The 23,112-nt window shown below is 41.5% G+C and overlaps 1 protein-coding gene across 1 annotated transcript; it reads left to right on the plus strand.

The window, feature by feature from the left end:
• Positions 1-246: 246 nt before the first annotated feature.
• GABRR3 (gamma-aminobutyric acid type A receptor subunit rho3) lies at positions 247-22,392 on the plus strand. The gene is given in 10 exon segments (XM_077884145.1): positions 247-319; positions 6,337-6,404; positions 8,831-8,845; positions 8,847-8,996; positions 8,999-9,041; positions 12,725-12,853; positions 13,854-13,932; positions 13,934-13,983; positions 20,293-20,445; positions 22,289-22,392. Coding segments are annotated over 10 exon segments (810 nt in total). The 5' UTR covers positions 247-300.
• The last annotated feature ends 720 nt before the right edge of the window (positions 22,393-23,112 follow it).

Raw genomic sequence — 23,112 nt, forward strand, 5'->3', positions numbered from 1 at the left:
ATCCAGACTTGGTTCATCATCTAAGTTGCTCCAAATTTGGGGTTACCTTACCTGCCCACCCTTATATAATAGTAAATGTTGGAAGATTTTTTAGGATAAGCTAAGAAAATGAGCTTTTATATATATTTCAGAGGATACCAACTTGAACACAATCAAAATACCCAGAACCATGTAAATCTCAAAAGTATTTTTCCCCCTTTGAAGAGATAGCAAACAAGAAGCCAGAATGAGGAAAAAAGTACCAAAGCATGACTCCTGCAATATGAACGACTTCTCCATATAGAGGACCATGATTTTGCAATGAGACCTGGATTTGGAGGTATTATCTTTATAAAACTCTAAGGTCACTGTCAAAATAAAGTTGAAAATCTGAAGCAATAAACACCAAAACACAAGACCATCAATTAAAACAAATTTTTTTACAATGATATTCCCTTGAATGAGAACAACTGATAAATTTTAAATTGATCAAAAAAAGATAAATTTCTTTGAGTAAATATCCATACTATTTACTAATTGTAAATAGTGTGTGCTCAATAAATTGTGAATGGGTACATAATGCCGATACAGCAACTTATTTTTTTTTTAAGATTTTATTTATTTATTTGAGAGGGAGAGCAAGCACAGAGGAGTGAGAGGGCAGGTGAGAAGCAGGCTCCGTGCTGAGCAGGAGCCCCAGGTGCAGCTCATCCCAGGACCCTGAGATTGTGACCTGAGCCCATGGCAGTTGCTTAACCAACTGAGCCACCTGGATGCCCCTGAATTTATTCTCTCAACTAAAATCTGTAAATTGGATTCTGTGATGATATTCATTAAATCTCATTGAATAACTTTATAAGCTGGAATGCCTGGCTTCGGTGGAAGGACCAGGACACCAAATGCATGGCTCCCTAGGAAACAAACTGTGTTCAGGTTTTTCTTTTTATCACTTCCAGCAACTTAAGTTGCTCGGAAGGTTGGAGGGCCAGGCCCTGGGCTGAGCCTGTTAATGCACTAGCTTATGTCAGCCTCGCAGGGCCTAGTGAGTAGAGAGAGGTTACGAGATTTGCTCAGAGCCATGAAAAATGCAACACCTGGTGGAACCAAGATGCAAGGGCAGGTAAGGAGGACGGAAAGGGGCCCTATAAGGACATACTGGGAACAAAGTCTTTCCTGCCCTCAGATTGTTTAACGTGCACCCAGTTGCATCGCCAAGGGTACCAAGTTTTCCAGAAACAACACAGGACTTGGTGGTATCAAGCGGTTAATGGGAAGTCTCCCTCCCCTGCCCCTAAGTCCTTCCCGGAGCTTCTTCATTGATCTAAGTCTCCACTCCCACGGTTCCTGAGTTGACGACTTTGCAGGACCCTCCCAGTGTGGCCACAACAGAAGGGAACATGAGGCTGGGAAGGCCGGAGCAGGTGCAGCTTTTCCACAGGCAGCTCATTCCTCACGTTCCCCGCGTGGGGTGGGGACGGGCCGCTCGCAGTACTGTGGTCCTGACCCAGGGAAGCTCGGGGCATGTGGGCACCTCGGGAACTCATCGATTAGCCGGTCAGATGGTTGTTACCGGTGAGGAATGTTTGTTGTTTTTTAATTTCATGGAATCCATTGGGTTGCAATTCTAAGGGTCTGGCTTTGATTTGATTAGATTCGGGACTGCAACATAAGCATCAAAGTACCTGGAGGATGGATGGATGGATGGATGGATGGATTGACCGTACCCTCAGGAGAGGGAGAAGCCGACTCCCCACTGAGCAGGGACCCCGATGTTGAGGCCTGAAACCAGGACCCCAGCCAAAGGCAGACCCTTAAGGGCCTGAGCCACGCAGGTGCCCCAACCTGGGGGTTCTTGGCAGATACCTGAGTCCCACCCCCAGGTTTCAGCTCCCTAGATCTGGCCGAGCCAACAATTAGCATTTCTAGCCAACCCCTGGGTGAAGCTCAGAGGGCTGGTCTGGGAGTCACTTATGATCCTTGCTGAACCGGATAATCCGCAGCAGGGTAGATCTCGGGGCGTTTCTCACCCTTCCTGAACTTAAGATTTTGGGAGCCTGGACATGAATCCGGTTTGAAGACGTGTCGGTGGCCTCCCTCGGGGGCCGCCTCCAGGGCTCAGCCCCCGCCGCCCCAGGTGCCCCGCCCCCCGCCCCAGGTGCCCCGACGTCACGCGGTCCTCGGCACCCGGGTCTCCGCGACTCCGGGAAGGCGCGCGCGGCCCCCCCCGCCTTGCGTTGGAGCAAGTAGGAGCGAGGGAGCGGCCGGCCGGGGCCTTCGGGGCGCTAGGGGGCGCCAGTCGCCCAGGAAAGGCTCGACCCGGGGCTCCCGGGGGTGCAGGCCCTCGGCACCAGCACCAGAAGCGGCCCCGATTCCTGGCAGTTTAGGTTCCCCAAGTAAATGAACCCCTATCTCGGAGGAAAGGGCTCCTACGGATCTACCTTGGACCAGAAAGATGCGGAGAAAAATGTCCTTGAACCTGGGCCTTAACGCCAGCGCTCTGGGAAGGTCCCTCCAGGGCCTCAAGGACCAGCTGGGAGGGAGTTAAAAATGCAGAAGCTCAGGCCCCACGCCCCGGGCTTTGCGAATCCAAATCTGCATTGTAATAAGGTGCCCAGGTGATTGCAATGCACCTTACAACCTGAGGGGCAGCTGCTGCAGGGGACCCAGACCCCTCTGTTCTAACCTCAAATCACTTTAAAGCTTCATTCTCCCTCCCTGGTATCACCCCAGTCCCCCCTCCCCGGAAAGTCATAAAGTGGACCTTAAATTTCCACCTCTTTTGATCTGTTAGAGATACACGTTAAGATTTGCTTTTGAGTGGGAACACTTTTTTTTTTCAAGATTATTTATTCATGAGAGACAGAGAGAGAGAGAGAGAGAGAGAGAGAGAGAGAGAGGCAGAGACACAGGCAGAGGGAGAAGCAGGCTCTATGCAGGGAGCCCCGACGTGGGATTCGATCCCAGGACTCCAGGACCAGGCCCTAAACCGCTGAGCCACCCAGGCTCCCCGGGAAAGGCTTTTATTAAAAAAAAAATAATAAATAAAATTAAATAAATAAATAAATAAATAATAAAATAAATAAAATAAAATAAATAAAATAAAATAAAATAAATAAAATATAAAATAAAATAAAATAAAATAAAATAAAGCAATTCTTCCCCCCCCCCCCCCCAGGCTCCATTGTGGGGTCATTAAAAATGCGATTGAAACGTGCTACTTAGTGGCAGGTGACAAATCATCCCCAGATAAAGGAATTTTTCTGACAGTCGAGGACTGGGGCTAATTGGCATCCAAATGTCTCATGTGTTCAGGCAGAAAAATCCAAAGACGGCCCTTCCCCTGCTCCTGCCTTGGTCAGACGTGACCCATTTCTGTTTCCTGGGGGCCACCTTCCTGGGGAAGCGGGCTTCCACCGAGCTCCTGTGGCTGTAGCCTCCTCCTGCGCACGAGCACTTACTGCTTTCCTCTTGAGCTAAATGTGACTTCAGCACTTCCCTCGCCTTAATGTGTTTTCCTAATTAGCTTTAACATTAAAACCAGCTGCTGCTGCAGTGTTTTTTTACTTTTATAAAGCATTAGAAGATTAATTGTCTCATTATGTGGAAACAGGAGGATATAAATTTAGGGGAGCTTTGTGTTCAACTTGGGCTGTAAATTGCAGCTCATTTTCTTTGCGTTTTTCCTGCCCTTTACATCTCGCATTACCGAAGGCTCTTTTGTTTCAGTCTCAGAGATGATGATTTCTTTGTTTCTCTAAAATGGGATTAGTTCAGCATCTAGACACTGGCCAGAGAGTCAAGACAAAAGCTAAGGCAGTGAAGGCTGCCTGTATAATCTGTGCTTGTCAGACCAGAGGAGGAGACTGGGAGCCAAAGGGACCTGGCTACGTTCCTGCAATAACCAGGCCTCGGCTCCAGGCAAGCTCTCTAACATCTCTGAGCGACTCATGTCATATGTCACATGGAGCCAACATCGGTTCTAGCTCCCTACCTGACTAGTGGCTGTCATGATGACATGAGATGATATATTGTATAATGTATTTTAAATGCTCTGTACACATAAGATATATGACTGTTGTTTAACTCTCCTTTTTCCTGCATATATAAAAATACAATTAATGGGGCAGCTCCAGTGGCTCAGCGGTTTAGCACCACCTTCAGTCCGGGGCCTGATCCTAGAGACCTGGGATCGAGTCCCATGTCGGGCCTCCTGCATGGAGCCTGCTTCTCCCTCTGCCTGTGTCTCTGCCTCTCTCTCTCTTTATGTCTCTCTCTCTCTCTCTGTGTCTCATGAATGAATGAAATCTTTTAAAAAAATACAAGTGATGATCTATCTTATCTTTTTATATACATATAAAAAAAAGACTATAAATGTGTGTGCTACTACCTACATATTGATCCTGGGAAATCAACACATAACCATACCGGTTAACATTTATTTACTTTTACTATATTCCAAATGCTTCATATATGGAATTAATGAAAGTATTTGAGGAGTTCTTATTATGCGTGTTGTTATATGCATTACTGATCTGGGAGATGCTGAACTGGTTGGTTGGTAAGACGTTTGAATGGTGTTAGGTTAAGGATGTGACACACGTTCTTTCGTCTAGCCTCAGGGCAGCGCTCTTAGGTCAGTACCGTGGATTTATTTCCCCTATTTTACAGAGGAACAAACTGAGACTTAGAGGAATTAAGGGATGGAAGTTTGGCTTTAATTCTGGTTTGGTAGCTAGAATTTCCATGATTTTTAATCCATCTGTTTTAGTACTACCTGCCCTCTGAGACTCAGCTCCTGATCTGTAAAAAGAATGATACGTGGAGCTTACATCCAGCTCCAAAATTCTGTGATTCTGCATCTTACCTTTACATGTCCCTCCCCCTCCACACCGTCCTGGAGAGTATATAGATTCCTAGACCTCAGAGTGAGGTACACATGGGCATGGAGTTCAGAGGAGCCAAAAATGAGGTCAGGTGGCATCCGAGGGTAGACACTTTTCTTCAAAATGTTTTATAACGTGTTGTGCATTTAAAACACAGTACGTAGGAGCTTTGTTGAGTGATATGCACGTGTATATCACATGTAGCACATCCAGACATTATTTAGCCTTGGGAAGGACGTTTTCTAGCCCGACCCTTCTCAATCTCAGAATCTTTTTCTTTTTTAAAGATTTTATTTTATTCCTGAGAGACACAGAGAGAGGCAGAGACACAGGCAGAGGGAGAAGCAGGCTCCATGCAGAGAGCCCGATGTGGGACTTGATCCCAGGACCCCAGGATCACGACCTGAGTCGAAGGCAGATTCTCAACCACTGAGCCAACCAGGTGCCCCTCAGTCTCAGAATCTTAACTAAAACAGCCACCTGGGGGCCACCTGGGCAAGATTTCTGTTTCAAAAACTGTTGAAAGCATTTTTTTTTTTTAACTCAGAATTCTACAGACAATAAAATTGAATTAAGAATTGGTCAGTAGGACAATAAGACATGAAGACTACGTGTATAAATGTATAAACTATTGTAACATATGCACATGTCAAATTCCATGCATGATACTAAATAGGGGAGTTGTTAACATCAGTTCACCCTCACCCCGGAAGTGGTGAAACCTTTCATGAGGTGTAACAAGGGTATATCTGGGCCTCGTTCTGGTCTAGATCCTCTTACGGTCTTGTCATCCACATGCCGACATCCCGGTTCATTGAGACCCAGCAGCAAACAAGTCTTAGCACTTGTCTGAGTTTTCTCCGATTCTAACTTTCAATACGTTCTCATCACGCACATTTCTAAGGATGTTTGCTTCATCCCAACTGCAGGTTTTGCTGACTGGTGTCCTGCACAGAGACATTTGTGAACGTGCGGGGTCCCTGTGTGGCACTCTATCACCTGCCACGCGCTGCCCAAGTGACTTTGGCAAGAGAGAAGAGGCTCCCACGTCTTTCAGAGTCATGAACTCCATGAGCTATTCTACTCCCTGACTATAAAATATGATCCTTACCATAGAGAATACGTCATTCTACATACCCTTAGACATGTTTTCGAAACATTTTTCCTTTTTAAATCACCACTCGCTAAAACAAAAAACAAAAAATTGAACACACTACTTCCATACTCTAACTATACGAAGGAAAATATTGAGCTGGTCTTAAGCAAATGTGTGATAATTATTGAAACATTTATTTATACATGTGCCTTTTTATTGTAATTGATTGTATAATAATATATCAATAGAAAAATGGAGAAATTTGTTGTTAAAAAATTTTTTAAGTAATTCACTTGTGACATTGATCTTTCCTGCTTTCAGTGTTACCAAAATAATTGTAATGATTTCAGAGTATATCATTTGTTTTTCTTTCTGAAGGATCTCCAGTGCCAATGGGTATAGATGTCCAGGTTGAAAGTATTAACAGCATTTCAGAGGTTAACATGGTAAGTTTCTCTATCAGATATTGGTCTTTTCCTGAAAGTATAGAGAATAGTATCAAAATCACTGGTGTTTTCATAAACCATTTTAATTATGTATGTTACTACTATGTATTTTTCCTACTTTGCTTCATAGAGTTGAAGTTGCTTTGCTCTCCTTTCACTCCTGTCTGCTTGAAATTTAGATTTTATATATTACTTTTATAATATGCAAATACTACAATTAAAATGTAAAAGAAAGAAATGTAAAAAAGAAAGAAAAAACAAGGTAGGGAATCTCTTAAGGAAACTGGGCCTAGAAAATATAAATCAATTGAATTGTAAGATCAAATTATCTTTATATGTATTTATATATATATATATATATATATATATATACTTAATTAATATTTTTACTTATAGGGATTCCTCCAACTAGTCATTGCCATCTAAATGCTGACTGAATGAAAAATTATAAGACTTGTAAAAATTCCAGCAAATTCTAAACAAAATTTTCTATGACTTGTTATATCTTGTTTCCATTTTCAGCTACTGTTTTTCTAGTCCTTATCATTATCAAATTCAATATTTATTTCAAGTTTAAATATGAAACTTCCTTCATTTGAACCGCCCTACTCCCAAAGGGAATAGCACCAAGAGTACTCACTACTCAAAAATGCCTTGTTTAGAACATTTTGGCTCTTCCTTGACCAAAACCAGCTTCTACCGACATTTTCTTGAGCCTGTTGTACTCCAGGAACAAGTATTCATTTCCTTTATCCTGGTGTAACCTCTAAGTTATCCCTGAATGACCCTGTCTGCATCTAAAGTTCTCATGGTCTCCACCCCTCTGCCCCTAAAACCAGAATTCACCCTTCTTACCTGAATAAGGGTGAGTATCAGCTAAAACTGCACTGGGTTCTCCATGCCCAAGGTGAAAATGTGTTCTAATTATCAGTGACCCTCAGTGTTGGCTTCTTTTGCTTCTCATTTATCATCTTCCCACCCCGAATTCACTTTCAATTCCTTGAAGTTTTACCCCACTCTTCATCTCAACCTGCTGTGCATCCTGCTCTCTCATGATAGTGCCCACTAGTCGTGATTTTGCAGTATCACTGGAATGTATAAATGATAGACTATTGTAAACTAATGTCTGCACTTGTCTTCATAAGCTCGGTGGTGACCTTCAGATCAGACTGAGCACCTGATTCTAAATACATGCTGACTAAAGCAATCCCTGCAGTAACCCACACAACTCCCTGAAGTGTTATGGGAATGAATGAATCATTCTGTTTATTTGCCCTCACCCTAATTCAAAACCACTCATGGCTGATGCTCCCAGACTAACCAAGAGCAATAATACAAAGTACCTCTATTCTGAACCTTAAAAAAAAAAACCAAACTAGCTCATCATTAACTGCTGACTTACTTGTAGTTCATTGAGATTTGTTTTTTGCTTGTATAATAAATGTCAAGTTCTGTCACATGTGCTACTTCAAGAATAATCTGAGTATTGTTGGGAAATAAATGATAGGAAGGAGTAAACAGTTGTAAAAGGTGAAACACATCATCATCATCCACACCCACTGACTTGGACATAGCTAGGGGAGTTTTTGTTCAAACAAAATATTAAATGTAGTATCTGAGAGCCAGACAAAGCTCAAAGTATTGACTGACCTAATTTTTTTTCTGCTAAAATAATGTTAATAGAGTCCTTACCATCCTTATCTCTTTATAATTGGGTTACACACTAATAAATAATTCAGTTCCCTGAGCCATACTGGATCAGAAGCTCAGGGTATTAGCTTCTGGGGAATGTGCCATTTTAACAAATTCATGGCTGAGTCTTTTGCACAGTAGAATTTGAGAACTTCTTGGTATTCTTTTTGTCTCTCAAGCTGAGGAAAATCATCTTCTCAGGATCTCTGACAGCATGCTTTCTACTAACAGCTCTAAGAAATACTGTATCTGTTTTTGTGGGACCATAATTTATTCAACTTGGAGAAGGGGCTTTTTTAAACAAAAATAATACAAATTTATGGATGCAGAATCCATTATAAAAGTGAACATTTATTTACAATGAAATGAAAAAACTAAGTGAAAATAAAATACTGGGCCATGTAGTTCCAAGTCCTTTTCTTCTGAGATCTCTTTAGGTGACTTATCAGTGCTTAGGTAGAAATGTTTCCCAGTTTTAATCTGGCTTCCCTTTCCCAACTTGAATTCTCTATGGTTCGTAGAAACTCAACATCCACCAGACTCCAGGTGAAGGAGAGGTTCTGCAAGTCAAGCTCACTGGCTTCATCCTAAATCTACCTGAAAATACAATATAAGCCATTCACATTATAGGTCATTAACACCCATGCCCATCAGTTTAGGACGAATGGTATTAATTGGTCATCCTGAACCATATTCCTACTGGCTTTGACTTGTCTCTTTTTCTCTCTGCCTAGGACTTTACAATGATTTTTTTTTTATCTCAGACATTACTGGAAAGATGAGAGGCTCTCCTTTCCTAGCACAACAAACAAAAGCATGACCTTTGATCGTAGATTGATCAAAAAGATTTGGGTGCCTGACATCTTTTTTGTCCATTCCAAAAGATCCTTCATTCATGATAAAAAACTGTGGAGAACATCATGCTGCATGTATACCCTAATGGAAACAGTCCTCTTCACTCTCAGGTCAGAAGGGCTGTGGACCATCATTGGCTTCCCTATAACCAGGGAGGTCTACACCAAAGCTAGTGGATCTCACTACTGGCTAAGCTCACAATATTACTTACTGTCTGTTTAGTGATGCTGAAGATTGGGACAAACACAGAAAATGTGATTTTTTTCCTTGTTCTAACTTCCAGATTTTAAAAAATAGTTCTCTATCTATCTACTCAACACATCATTGGGGATTGATAGAAAATAAGGTTGGCCAGAGCAGAGTTGAATTATGGAAATCCCTAAAAGTCTGGCCCACAATTTTATAGGTGCATAAAATTGCTTTTCTTTTTTACTAACTGCACATTGACAAGCAATCTCGGAATCTTGGATTAACTAAATAGTGTTCTTAATTATCTCCTTCATTTTTCACAAGAAAGTATAGTCATCATTCAAATTACCACTAATTTGTTTACTCCCTTTTCACTTCTTTAATTCAAAATATTTTTTTCTGACACTATGCTATAACAGCCCTCCATCTTTCACATACCATATGTTCTTTTAGCCTAATGCATCCTGTACATACTGCATGGCTTATCATTGGTAATTCTAAAGATGCTTAGTAAATCAGGTTTAGTTCATTTTTTTTAATGTCTTAGAAATCCCAGAAAGACTCTGTAGTAAGACTGAAAAAAAAAAAAAAAAAGGGTCCCCAAATGATATCCATTGTCCTAGTCCTTGGATCATGTGAAAGTCACTTCATTTGGCCTTAAAAAGAAAAAAAAAAAAAAAGATCTTTGCAGATGTGATTAAGTTAAGGATCCTGGGATAAGCAAATTATTCTGGATCAGTTGGTTGGGACCTAAATGCAATCAATCATAAGAATCCTGGTTAGAGAAAGGCAATGTGACCATTAAGACAGAGATTGGAATGATAGAGCCACCAGCACAGGAATGCTAACAACTGCCGGAAGCTGTAAGAGGCAAGGATTGACTTTTCCCCTAGAGCTTCTGGAGGGAACAGGGCCTTTCTGCCACCTTGATTTCAGTGCAGTGATACTAATTTCAGGCTTCTGGGCTCCAGAACTGTGAGAGAATAAATTTGTGTTGTTTTAAGACACCAAGTTTGTGATAATTTGTTACAGTGGCAATAGTAAATTAACACAGATTCTTTTTGTTCATTAAAAAACACCTTGCTCACTTTAGCACAAAGGTGATAGGGTCATATTTGCTGTCAATGTTTCTTAAAAATATAATGAAAGTACAACTTTCGATAGAACTTTTAAGTCAGGAGCAACATGGGATTCTGGTAAGTACTGGAGTCGGGCCTCATGAGGAATCAGAAGCAGCATCTGGCCAAGGAATCAACTTCTTAAACCTTTTAACTTTTAAAAATTAATTCTTTTGATGAAAGAATTAATTCAGTAGATTGTCCTTACCCTGCACATTCCAAGGAAGCATTTCTGGCTCCTTGGAGATAATCTCTAATCCCTCGAAATATCCTGCCTGATAAGAGGATCTTTGTTGACCTTGAGGCTTGGGCCACACCAGATAGTCCATGCTAACAATGAGATTTATGGAGCAGGCTTTGAGTTACCTGGTATCAGCTTGACCTCTGGAGGGGCTGGAGACCAAGGTCGGCTAGACCTATGTGACCACCTCTTAGTTAATCATTTGGACCTCAAGGCTCACGTACCTTCCCTCGTTGGCAGTACTCCATGCATGTGGCCATTTGTCACTGTCCATTAGACACAACAGCTGGAAACTTGCTCCTGGCTCCTACTGGCCTCTACCCTCTGTGCCTTTTCCATCGCTGATTTTCATCTGTGTCCTTTCGTGGCAGTAAGCCATAACTATCAGCGTAACTACTTTGATGAGTCCTAGCAAATCATGGAAACTGAGGGTGTGGTTGGGAAATCCCCAAACACAGAAAGACTCAAAATTGTTGTCCACACAGCTCTTCTAGCTGACACCAGAGTCAGTCTAAGCCCGGAGCCAGGTTATCCAGTTCTAGGATTGGTTCTGACTCCGTCTACAAACAAAGATGTTCTCTTTGACCAAACTCTGCTAGGCTCCTCTGAACTTTCTTCTCACCTAGACCCTGACTTTTGAGCTTCTGTTTTTATCTCTGCTAAGTGCCTTTAGCCAGAATCCTCCGTCTTCAATATCTGATCACCCTCCAAACTGATCGTATTCCTCATCCTCCACCACCCCAGGTGATGTCTGACCACAGTTGTCCCACCTTCAGCAAGAATCCTGTTAGGTCCTTTTAGCCAGATTCCCCCTCCGCTCCCCCTGCCCTGTGATGTCTCCTCTGAGTAATGTAGCCTGCTCCTTGGCTATAAATTCCCACATTTCCTTGTTGTATTTGGAGTTGAGCCCTCCCCTCTCTCCCTTGTTAATAAACCAAATTATAGTAGTCCCCCTCAATAAAATCTTCCTTACTATTCTTTAACAAGTGCCATAAATAGTTTTTTCTTTACCACCTCTTAGGTAACCACTTTGATTGCTAATTTATACCTATGAAGGAGGTAGATTCAAAGACTTCAGAGGTCCCTTCTGTGCACATCTATTTTATGAGAATCTTTTAAAAATATAGTACAGTACTGTGAATACATTTTCTCTTATGACTTTCTTAATAACATTTTCTTTTTTCTAGCTTTGTTGTAAGAACACAGTATAAAATACATCTAAAATATGTGGTAATTGACTTTATAGTGTCGGTAGGCTTCTGGTCAACAGTAGGCTCTTAATAGTTAAGTTTTCGGGGAGTCAAAATTTACACGGGATTTTCAACTCACAGAGATTGGACCTCCAACCCATGCATTGTTCAAAGATCACCTGTGCCGGGGATATGCCAAAATGACTATGTTTTGTGACACAAAATCATCCACATACCTCCCTGGCTTGGCGTTTTGCTGCATGACTATTGACAGTAGAATTCAACCCGTGGAAGATAAAATGGTTCTAGTTCTCTGATTAACTTGGGGGCACCACGGGTAGGAGCAGCTGTTGCCTTTGTTTTGTGCAAACTTGCTCAGGGGCCTTTTATAACCCTCTGATCTGTGGTGTGGGTACCAGAGTTTCTGCTTTGAGGCAGGATCATAGTATAGCAGCCTCTGCCTAAAGCCAGAAAAATCTAGGAGGATATAAAATTTGAAAAAACAATCCTCATCAGTATGCAAGCCTTAATGGCACCTGAATTATGCATTGTGCACATAAATCTATAACTGAAAATGCTCCAGGCCTTCTCCTCACTCCTGGAAAGCGAATTTTCCCAGGTAAACTTGCTTTGTGAGAGGAACCTTTACCCGTCGGTTTTTATTACCACCATCCCAGCCCTTTATGACTAGACACCTAACTTTGGATCTTCCAAAAAGCAGAAAATATTTAAATCTATTTCAAAGTCCTCTCCCTTTGAAGTATGTTTTTCTGAAGATATCAGAGCCAAAAAATATAGAGGGCACCAACTAGGAAACCATGAGATCAGAAACGATCTTTAGAGCTGGAATGCACGCATTCACCCTGTGTCTTCAGAAAACCACCCACCTTCCTGGGTTTGCTTCCTTAATCGTTATGTCCACAGAGGATGGGAATGCCTGCTTTGCCTTCTTCTTGAAAGGCACACAAAACGGGCGCCCCAGTCAAGGAGCTTCAATATTGCATGTTTACTTGGCCATATGGTGAAACGATCTGCAGTTTTTGTTTTCTCTCTCCTGTTACAGGATAACTGCTTCAGCCACGTGCTTTATGGATTTCAGCAGGTTTCCTCTTGACACTCAGAACGAGGACACTCTTGACACTTGTTCCCTTGAACTGGAAAGCTGTAAGTCTTACTTCCTGATGGAGTGAGCACTCTTGATCTGAACATGCCGTCACATACCTGCATGAAAACAAGCACGTTCTTAATGAGCATTTAAAAATCTTGATATAAGTTAAACATATTAATTCAAAATTGTAATTTTTTTAAACCAAGGATGATGGCAGATTGTCTCTCAAAAGAGAACACCCAAGGAAAGAATGTTTTCATGAGTACACATTCTGCACTTTCTGCACTGCTTATAAAGAAACAAACTCCCCAAAGGGGTATATTCTTGCTGATTTATGAACGTGGACTGACACACTCCCCAAATTTGGAAAGCTCTAGAATTCATGTTCCCATATAAGTCACCATCTTCCATGAAATGTGCTCGGGTTCCCCAGAAAAAGGCAGCTCTAGACCTAGACCCTCTAATCAAAGCCCTGCCAGAGGGCTCCTGAGCCAGCCCTTGTCAGTCGCTTGGGCCCCTCGATTGTTTTTGATATGACCCCTTAAAAGCTGATGGCAGGTTTTTATAATGCGGCCTATATGCTGGGAATTTCAGTGGCTGTTGCTCATCAAATCCATTAGAAAATTTCTATAGCATTCTTCGATTTCAGAAGATAATTCCTTATGAGCTCGGCTCATTTCAGCATTTCCTCCCAGAGACCTACAAGACTGAGGGGGCCCGAAGACCTGGGGTCAGGCCTGTGACTTGGAACAGGCAGTGGTTTGATGATCCTCGGTGCTCGCGGGGCAGGGAGCAGCTCTGTGGAGAGTTCATCATATGGGCACACGAAAGGCCACCATACTATGCCAGAAATTAGAGTCTGATTTTTGGAGATTATTTTTTCTTTTGGTAGGTATGGGGATCAACAGCCTCGTGGCAAATGTTTTGCAGTATCCGATATATTCGTGTCATCGGACCAGGCACCGGGGACGCAGAGCTCCATAAATCGTGGTCGTAGAGCTCCTGGAGCTCACAAGAGCTTGTTCTCATGCCAAGAACCTTGCTGTCTTGCTTCAGACGCCTACAGTGAAGAGGATCTAATGCTGTACTGGAAACATGGAAACAAGTCCCTAAATACTGGTGAGCGTATTTCCCTTCATTGAGGAGTTCACTGCATCCAGTGGATTTGCTTTCTACAGCAGCACAGGTGCGTTATCCTATGTGGACAATTCATCAGCACTTACTGAGCACCTACTGTTTGCAGAGCACCACAGCAGGTGAAGAGACCGGAATCCCAACAAGGGTCCTGTTTGGCCAATACCCACTTCCCTCCTTTACAGGCCACCTCCTCCACCTGCCCAGCATGGGACTTCGCCCCCTCATGCAGTCACTTGCAGGTGAACACCCTTCTCCCACACCTGGCCCCTGCAGTCTACGCTTAACACAGCAGACAGAGCCTTCTTTGAAAAGACAAAGACCACAATTCTTTCCTGCTTAAAACCCTCCATGGTGTTTCCACCACACTAACAACAAAACTCAAGCTTCTCAAATGGCCTACAAGGCCCACATGACCTACCTCTCTGATCTCTCCCTTCTTGCCTGTCCTCAAACACACCAATCTCCTTCTACCCACAGGGCTTCTGCTTTGGCCTGTTCCTCCGTCCACCTGGAATGATTTTCCCCAAGTTTTCTCATGACCAGCTCCCTCCTTCTGTTCAGGGCATTGTTCAAATATGATCTCAAAGAGTGCTTTCTTAACGCTCATGTCTAAACCAGGCCTCCTTCCTCACCAATCCCTGCCTGTTTGTCTTCACAGCACTTAACACTACCTGAAATAGTCTCTAGTTGACTGCTTTATTGTCTGAGGGTCTGACTAGAAAGAGTCCAAGAAATCTGTCTGCCTCGTTCACCATTTCTTCCCCGGCCCCTGAAACAGGCTCCGCACATGACAGATGCCCAGGAAACACCGCTGTGCTTGCTTGGGCAGCACGTATACTCAGTAGGCATTGCTGGGTGAATCAGTCAGAAAAGCAGAAAATCCACTCAATATCCGGCCTGTACTGCAGACTCTTTACTCTGACAGACGTTTTCTTGTTTGGCAACATAGAATAGTATCCACAGCGCTTTTTAAATTATACTTGATCCCTGTTGATTAAAGCTCCACGTAGCTTCCTCTTCCCTGGTTATTAGCACTCTGCGTCATTTCTGGAAGAATCCATATAAAAATGCCATTTTAGGTTTTCGAAGCCGTAAGGAGCCTGGACAGTGTGTGCTGCCCCTGGGTTTCAGAGCCACCCTGCCTCAAATGCTTTTACCTACTGACTTTTCTCCCTGGACGTGCTCTACTCTGCCCTTTCACTCTGGAGTTATCAGGTTGTAAATAAACACCCTGAATCACTAAGAGAGAAGACAAAATTTACATCACAGCGAAGCTAAAGGACTTTCTAGAACCAACAGTTATTTAGCTGTTTAGATCCAGAACAAATACTCTCTTTAACTTATTTGTCTATTTTGCTTGGGATTCAGCAGATAATGCTACTAACTGTAGTAACGCTTATGGCCTTTTCTGATTATATAAGTAACACATATTATTGGTTTTAATCATTGATATACCTCTGGCACATAGTATAGATGCTCAATAGGTAATTGCTGAATGAGTGAATAAAAGGCACATAATTTGAAAAAAAATTCAGAGAAGTTTAAAGAAAAAGCCTTTGTCATCCCACCTCATAGATATAAACTTATTATTTTTATGTATTTTGTTCTCCTTTTTCCTTTCTCTCTAATCTTTCTCTATATAAGTAAACAGAGTTTACCCTTGAACAACATGACTTTGAACTGCACTTATATGCAAATTTTTTCAATAAATACAGTATGGCACTGCACATGTATTTTCTCTCTCTTCTGGATTTTTTTAACATTTTCTTTTTCCTAGTTTACTTTATTGTAAGAATACAGTATATAATACATATAACATACAAAACATGTCTAAATCAACTGTTGGATTTAGTGAGACTTCCAAACAGCAGTAGGCTGCTAGTAGTTAGGCTTGGAGGGACTAGAAATTTCTGGGCAGATATTCAAGTGCACCAGGGCCAGCAGTCCTGACCCCTACATTGTTCAAGAGTTAACTGTGTGAGTATGTTTCTGTCAGGATTTGTAATGCTCTGAATCCTAAATTTAATTATTATTTAAACAAGAGTGGATGCAATGAGCAATAGTACATGTCGAAGTATAATTTACAGCTATTTTCATTTTACTGTTATGATGGAATAAATTTGGCACATGATAGATTATGAATAAGTCTTTGCAATGTCTGAAGCTATTACAGTGTCATATATATGAAGCATAGAAATCTAAGGATGTTGTTTCCTGCACAGAATACATACTGCATGTATAATAATGGCAGTGACGTTTCTTCAGATTTTGAAGCACAAGTATCCTTTAGTATACACTCAGCTATACTCTTAAAAGGAAAAGGTTAAATTTCATTTCCAAATTCTTACTTCTCCAACATGCCATTCCATTGGCTTCACTGCCTTGTTATTTGTCATTGTCAGACTTATTAAGCCGTACCAGTCAGGTCCAACACTAGTTGATTTTTTCTTCTTCTGGTAATGTTTTAAAGTCTGTCTAAAACCACACAAAATACTTGCATTGAAGAACTTTCTGCTCCAAAAGATGCTTTTAAGTGTTTTAAAACCCACTAAAAATTCCTAACATTCCAGTATGGTTACATTTTTAAGAAAAAAAACATTTTGATTTCTCAGAAAAATGAAAAAAGAAAAGAATTAGGTTTACATATACATGGTTTGCATAGAATGATAGAGAATTATCTATAGTAAATTTAAAATTTTTAAAATCATGTTACAGGAGAATATATATGATCTCATATTTGTTATTTTAAGAAGGACTTATATATATGGTTTTTTAATGTCTAAGAAGATTAACAATTGATACTTCTAAGAATTGAGTATAGATTGGGGATATTTTCAACACTTCTGTATTTTTTAACTGTTTTAATGCATATATTTTTAATAAGAAAAATTAAAACGGGCTTTAAGACTATAAAAAAAATAAGACTATAAAAATATTAGAGTAAAGAATTTTGGAAATTGTAGCCAAATATCACCTTTCTAAAAAGATTTTCTTTATTTATTTGAGAGATAGTAGGGGAGAGGGCAGAGGGAGAGGAAGAGATTCTTAAGCAGATTCCACACTGAGCACAGACCTCAACGCGGGCCTGAGATCACAACCTGAGCCAAAACCAAGAGACAGACATTTAACCGACTGCATTGCCCAGGCACCCCCAAATATCAAGTTATTAATCATATCTGGGTTTATTCAACAATTCTTAGGTTTCAGAAAGCTCATCAGTTAGAAATTTATTTTAGCTCAAAAATATAATCCTGGCTCACCTTATCCATGAGTTATTAAATATGATCTCCCAAGACCTAAACCCAAGTGTTTTTCTCAGATTAGTATCCTGTTTAAACACATTAGCTTCATCAGAAATAATCTGCTTATTTTTTGTCTTCATTCCAATGATTATAACAATCACCATAACCTCTGTATAGCCAAATCAGCTCTACCGAAGGAAAAAAAAAAAAAAAAAAAAAAAAACTACTGGCTCTGGTTAGAGGATCCAGAAGTATAGTTATAATTATATAACTTTAGTGTCCCCCTCGATAGCTGAACCATCAGGTCCTGACTTTTTCCCCTTGGCATCATCTTTACCTCTCCCTGGCAATATTAACAAGCTAGTGAGGGCCTCTGCCCTCTCATGCCTTTCAGTGTCCCTCACAATCATGCACTGTAAATTTACAAAGGGAAAAAAATGACTTCTGTCCCTAAAGAATGCATTGATAATTACTCTTTATTGGAGCATAATGTAGTGGTTAAAGTACAAGTTTTGGAGACAGATTGCATGAGTTCAAATCTTGGCCCTACCATTTACCAGAAATGTGGGCAAGTTGCTTAATCTCCTCAAGCTTCAATGTCTTCATCTTTAACTTGGTTTATAACACTTCCCACCTCCTAGGGTTGTGAGGATACATGATTTAATATATTTAAATAATTTAGAATACTGTCTACCATAAATAACTTTGAATATTGTCTGCCATGTGTTAAGTGTTCAGGAAATATTAGCTTGTAGCTAGCATCACTATTTTCATCAACAACATCATCTTTTTTTTTAAATGATTTTATTTATTCATGAGAGACACACAGAGAGAGAGAGAGGCAGAGACATAGGCAGAGGGAGAAAGCAGGCTCCACGCAGGGATCTCAATGTGGGACTTGATCCTGGGACTCCAGGATCACACCCTGGGCCGAAGGCAGGTGTTCAACCGCTGAGCCACCCAGGCATCCCAACAACATTGTCTTGATCCTTTAAACACTGAATGAGGCCTTTAGTATCACAGGCCATTGAAGGTAACAGTCTCCAGGTACAAAACCTCCTGGAACCTTGTCTTGGGACTGACTCTTGAATCACTTCCCCTCTTGCATTTTCCTGACTGCCAACTCTCCAGCTCTCTTTTCTCTTTCATAAACTCCCCATCTTTCTACCATGTAACAAACTGGTAGAAGCTGATGGGCCCTTCCATCCAGAATGTGGTTCAAATGTCAAAATTGATGATGCCACAAGGTAGCAAAAGGGTTTTATAAAGAGATTTATTACACACATAATGAAGTTTTCTAGAGGAGCAGGGTTGGCTCCTAAGTAGGTCTGAAAATGGCTTGAGAAAACAGGGAGGGGTGACTGGCTTGGGGGTTTGTGGTGGTTAGGTGGGGACTAGAGGGAGGACTCCCCTGCATGGTTTGAATTTCCCGTGGGTCCCCAAAGAGGGAGCACCAGGCTTTCTTATTACCTTGCCCAGATGTGGGACAGAAGGGGAAGGAAGAATGTGGCTTGGGTGCTGTTAGAAGTCAAATATCAAAAGTGGAGCCAGATGCTTTATCATGCTATCCAAGGGTTCCACATCTTTCCAAGGCAGCACCACCTTTCCTGGTGGTGGAGAGATCTCTTCCTGGCCTACAGCCTCAACCACGATACTCTCCCTATCCTCTCATGCCCTGAAGAGCCACACAGCAGAGCAGCATGCCTCTCTCACTTGCCAAAGACAAAGTTGTTATTCAGAAAATTAGGAGTCAAGAAAGGACCTTCTGACCAAAATTTAGTTCAGAGTTAAAACCATATAACTAACTGCCTTTCTTTATGAAGTTCTTCCGCAGATTTTCTTTATCTCTTTTAATCTCACAGTAAATCTATAAAGTTATACCGTCAGAGAAGCTGTTATTCCACTCTGCAGCTATAATCCAAATTTTCAGCTGCCTGCAATAATGAAGTAGGACTGCAACATGGATAATACAAGACAATGAGTAGCCCAAAAAATAATGTATATTCTGACTTTAGTATGCACTATGCAATGTGTCTTTTATTTCCCTGGGGAATGAAATTGTTTGATATTCCTGAAACACATATGATGGTGAAAGAGAACCTCAGAACAGATGGGGACGAGAAGGTCATGAGCGTGTAAATGAGGATAGAGTACTAAGAGCAGACCTGCCATTTCAGGGTGGGTCTGCTAGGTTTATGTTTTAGGCCGAATGCCTGAATATTGACCTGATCCATCTAATAAATGTGCCATCTTGAGTTTCCTAAGAAATTACTACTGACACCAGTAGTAAACACTCTAAACACTTTTGCAATGCTTATAGTTTTGTTTTGAAATTTTTAACCTATAGTCCCTTCTCTTTTGGCTTTCAACTTTCTTGCAGCCAATGTGAAAAGGGAAACCTGAACAAAATTGTGTGTATGTGACTGCAATTGTTGCTTCTGATCAGCGTGAATTGATCAATATTACCAGTGTGCGCTTATATAATTCCAGCCAGAAGCAAAGAAACATCATCATTTGGTTACTCTTTTTTTTTCAGAATTATTATAGATAAATTAATGGTACCCACCAGACTTTGAATAATACAAACACTTTACAAATATTTCTTTCACCCACTCCCTTGATGAATCCCTCGCTGTCTGGATTCCAACTTGGAATCCAATGACTCAGTAGCTACTGTGAATCTTTTCCTTCAGATAAAACGTTCCCTTTCATTTGTTATAGCTAATAAATGATTTATTGGCTATTGCACCTGGTCATTAGTCATGTATTGAAGATTTGCCCACTTGCAGAAACAATGCAAACCCAATATATTTTGGAGAAAGGTCTTTAAAGGCCATTCCACAAAATATAATTACCATTCATTCCTAAACAGCAGCTATGAAATTTAAGGGAAATCTTTGAATCACATAAGGAAACAGACCACAGGTCTGTTAGTTCAACAAACATTGATGGAGCGCCAGGCCCAGGCCCTGCCCTCCTCCTGGGTAAACAAGGGTGAGCGTGTTCAGTTCCATGTTCCCTTAGAGCTTAGAGTTTAAAGAAGCAGGTCATTTCATTAAGTGTGATGCTTTCATGAGGAAGCCTATTCTAAGGAAAACTCTGGCTTTTTCTCATAGGTTGGTACAACAGGCTTTTCATCAACTTTGTGCTAAGGAGGCATATTTTCTTCTTCATGCTACAAACCTATTTCCCAGCTATGCTGATGGTAATGCTTTCATGGATTTCATTTTGGACTGACCAGGGAGCTATTCCTGCAAGAGTTTCCCTGGGTAAGTCTTTCTGCACATTTGTGAAATGTCACTAAAGGAGAAAGTTCAAAAAGGTAAATAAAGAAGGGTGATAAGTGGAAAGGGAAAGACTCATGGTTTAGTAGGTAGTTAGAGACATGCACTCAGGTTACGACATTTATTTTGACAACCTCAGGGGCAAATTGTAATTGGACTCTTCCCTTGGGAACTGAGTCTTTAGATATGAAGCCTGTACCAGCTGGCCAAAAGCTGAATAATAAGGAGAAATTATGAAATTATGAAGCATAAACAGCCTCACTTTACAAACCTGTCTCCTCACTTGCAGGAAAACCTCACCATCCCTTGCCCAAACCACTTCACTTTGCGTGACAAACCTTTGCATCATAGAAAAAAGAACCTTCGAACTAATTCACATTTTACTGCTGGTATCTTAATACATTACTCCTTGGGACGGGGGCAGAGCTATCGAGAAATCAGGGCTTAACCTAAACACCAAAATCAAAACAACCACCGTGAAATTTCAGTTACTGTGGTACTTTAGTTGGCAAGAGATTTCATGGAGGGAGGTGTTGCCAGCTTCGGTAAGTCGTCGCTCAGGTGTGATTATCCACTCCGTGTAGCGTGCTACGTGCCACTGTCACATACTGACTTATGGGAACCATTTCAGACCCACTTAGCAGTGACTGAGTTCTTACAAAGCGGAAGATGCCCAGCTAAGCACTTGGATGACGTGTTACTTCATGAGACCAAGAGTCGATCCCACTTGCCTTCTCGGCTGGTTCAGAGCCGAGCTCCCTCATTTCAGCTGATTTTGTTCTTCGACCTGTCATGCTCTACCCAGACAGAAGATTGTGAGAAGTGCTTCACGATCATTGTAATGATCACACAATTCATTCCAGAAAGGGTGATTCCTAAGCTAATGTTCACAAATTCTATGCACACTTCAAAAGATCATTTGAAAGACATAAATTGTCATCGATATTAATAATTGGCTCACCTCTTTTCCCTATTAAAAGCTTCACTCTACAAGCATGTAAGGCTTGACTGTCTTCATGGAAAAAATACCATCTGAATGAGTAAATTATTGTGGCTGTGACTTCACATCAGAGCAGTCGTTCCCCGACCTCAGTACGGCAGTGGGGCAGGGTAGAGCTGAACAGGGGATGACAAGCACATTTCCAGCCCTTGAGACAGAAAGATGTTCAGTATCCAAAAGTGCATGAACATGATTTTCAGTCAGATTCCTGAAGCTGACTGCTCAACTCTTACACTTTGACAATGACAAGTCATAAAAGCTGGTTCCAGGGCAGGCTGGGCAGAACGGAGAACACTAGAATGCATGTAAGTCACCCCTGAAATTCTGTGCCTCTTGCATCTACATGTGATCCCTAGGGGTTGGGGAATCTGCTATGCAGAATTATGTAAAATAATATAAAAATCAGAAATGTCCCTCCCCCCTCTTAATAAAGGGAACTGTAGTATTCCTGTATCACTGCTATCTTTCCTAACACCCTTAAGTTTTTGCAAAGATATCCTGTGTTCTGAGGGCGCCTGGGTGGCTCAGTGTCAGACTCTTGATTTTAGCTCAGGTCATGATCTCAGGGTCGTGAGACTGAGCCTTGCATCAGGCTCTGCACTGGGCCTGGAGCCTCCTTAAGATTCTCTGTCTCCCTCCTTCCTTCCCCCACAGCACACTCTCTCCCTTTCTCCTAAGAATAAAACAAAACAAAACAAAACAAAATAGATATTTTGCACTCTGCTTTACTGGCAGTTTCCAAATCCTGGGCTACCCGGTTCTCCTGAAGAGCCTTCTGACTACTTGTCTATCCCGTTTGCCTTTTCTCGGTCATTCTCCCTCTGTCAGACTCTCTGAAGTATTTGACACTATTTAGCATCCTCTCCAAATTCAGAACCAAGCGTAGTGGTCGAGATCCCAGCCTCCTCTTCCTCATCTGCAAAATGAGATGATTGATACAGCCTTCTAAGGTCACTGCATGAGATGAATAGGAGCATTCATGTCAACTGCCTGGGCTGGTGCCTGGCTACAGCCCAGTGTTTGATAAAACTAAACAAACAGGGACGCCTGGGTGGCTCAGCAGTTGAGCATCTGCCTTGGGCCCGGGGTGTGATCCTGGGGTCCCAAGATTGGGTCCCGCATCCGGCTCTCTGTATGGAGCCTGCTTCTCCCTCTGCCTGTGTCTCTGCCTCTCTCCCTCTGTGTCTCTCATGAGTAAATAAATAAAATCTAAAAAAAAAAAAAAAACCTAAACAAACAATAAATTTGTTTGCAATTCTCTGTACTAGTTTGGGTTTTCTCCTCTTAGAGACTTTTCTTTCATTTTTCTTCCTATTTTGTCTTCCTTCTATTCCTTCAGTCTGGATAACTCCCACTCAAGGTTTTGCTTCCTTTTGATTCTCTCATCAAATGGAGCAAGGCTTTTGTTCCTGACTGTTGTCTCTATGAAAGTAAATCCCGAATCTAAGTCCTTATCTCACATCTTTCTCTCAAGTTCCAGATAGTATTCCCGCTGCCTGCTGGACTTCATCTCTAGGTACTGCAGGCACTCTGCATGTTCAAAACCCAATAGACTACTATACCCTCTCCGTCATCTCTGCCTGAACCCCAATTATTCTCTTGGCTTTTCTTGTTCTTTTAAGGGCCCCCAGTGTGTTGAATCTTTCATATTT

Source organism: Canis aureus, chromosome 35 (genome assembly GCF_053574225.1).
Source record: "Canis aureus isolate CA01 chromosome 35, VMU_Caureus_v.1.0, whole genome shotgun sequence".
Taxonomy (NCBI): Eukaryota; Metazoa; Chordata; class Mammalia; order Carnivora; family Canidae; genus Canis; species Canis aureus.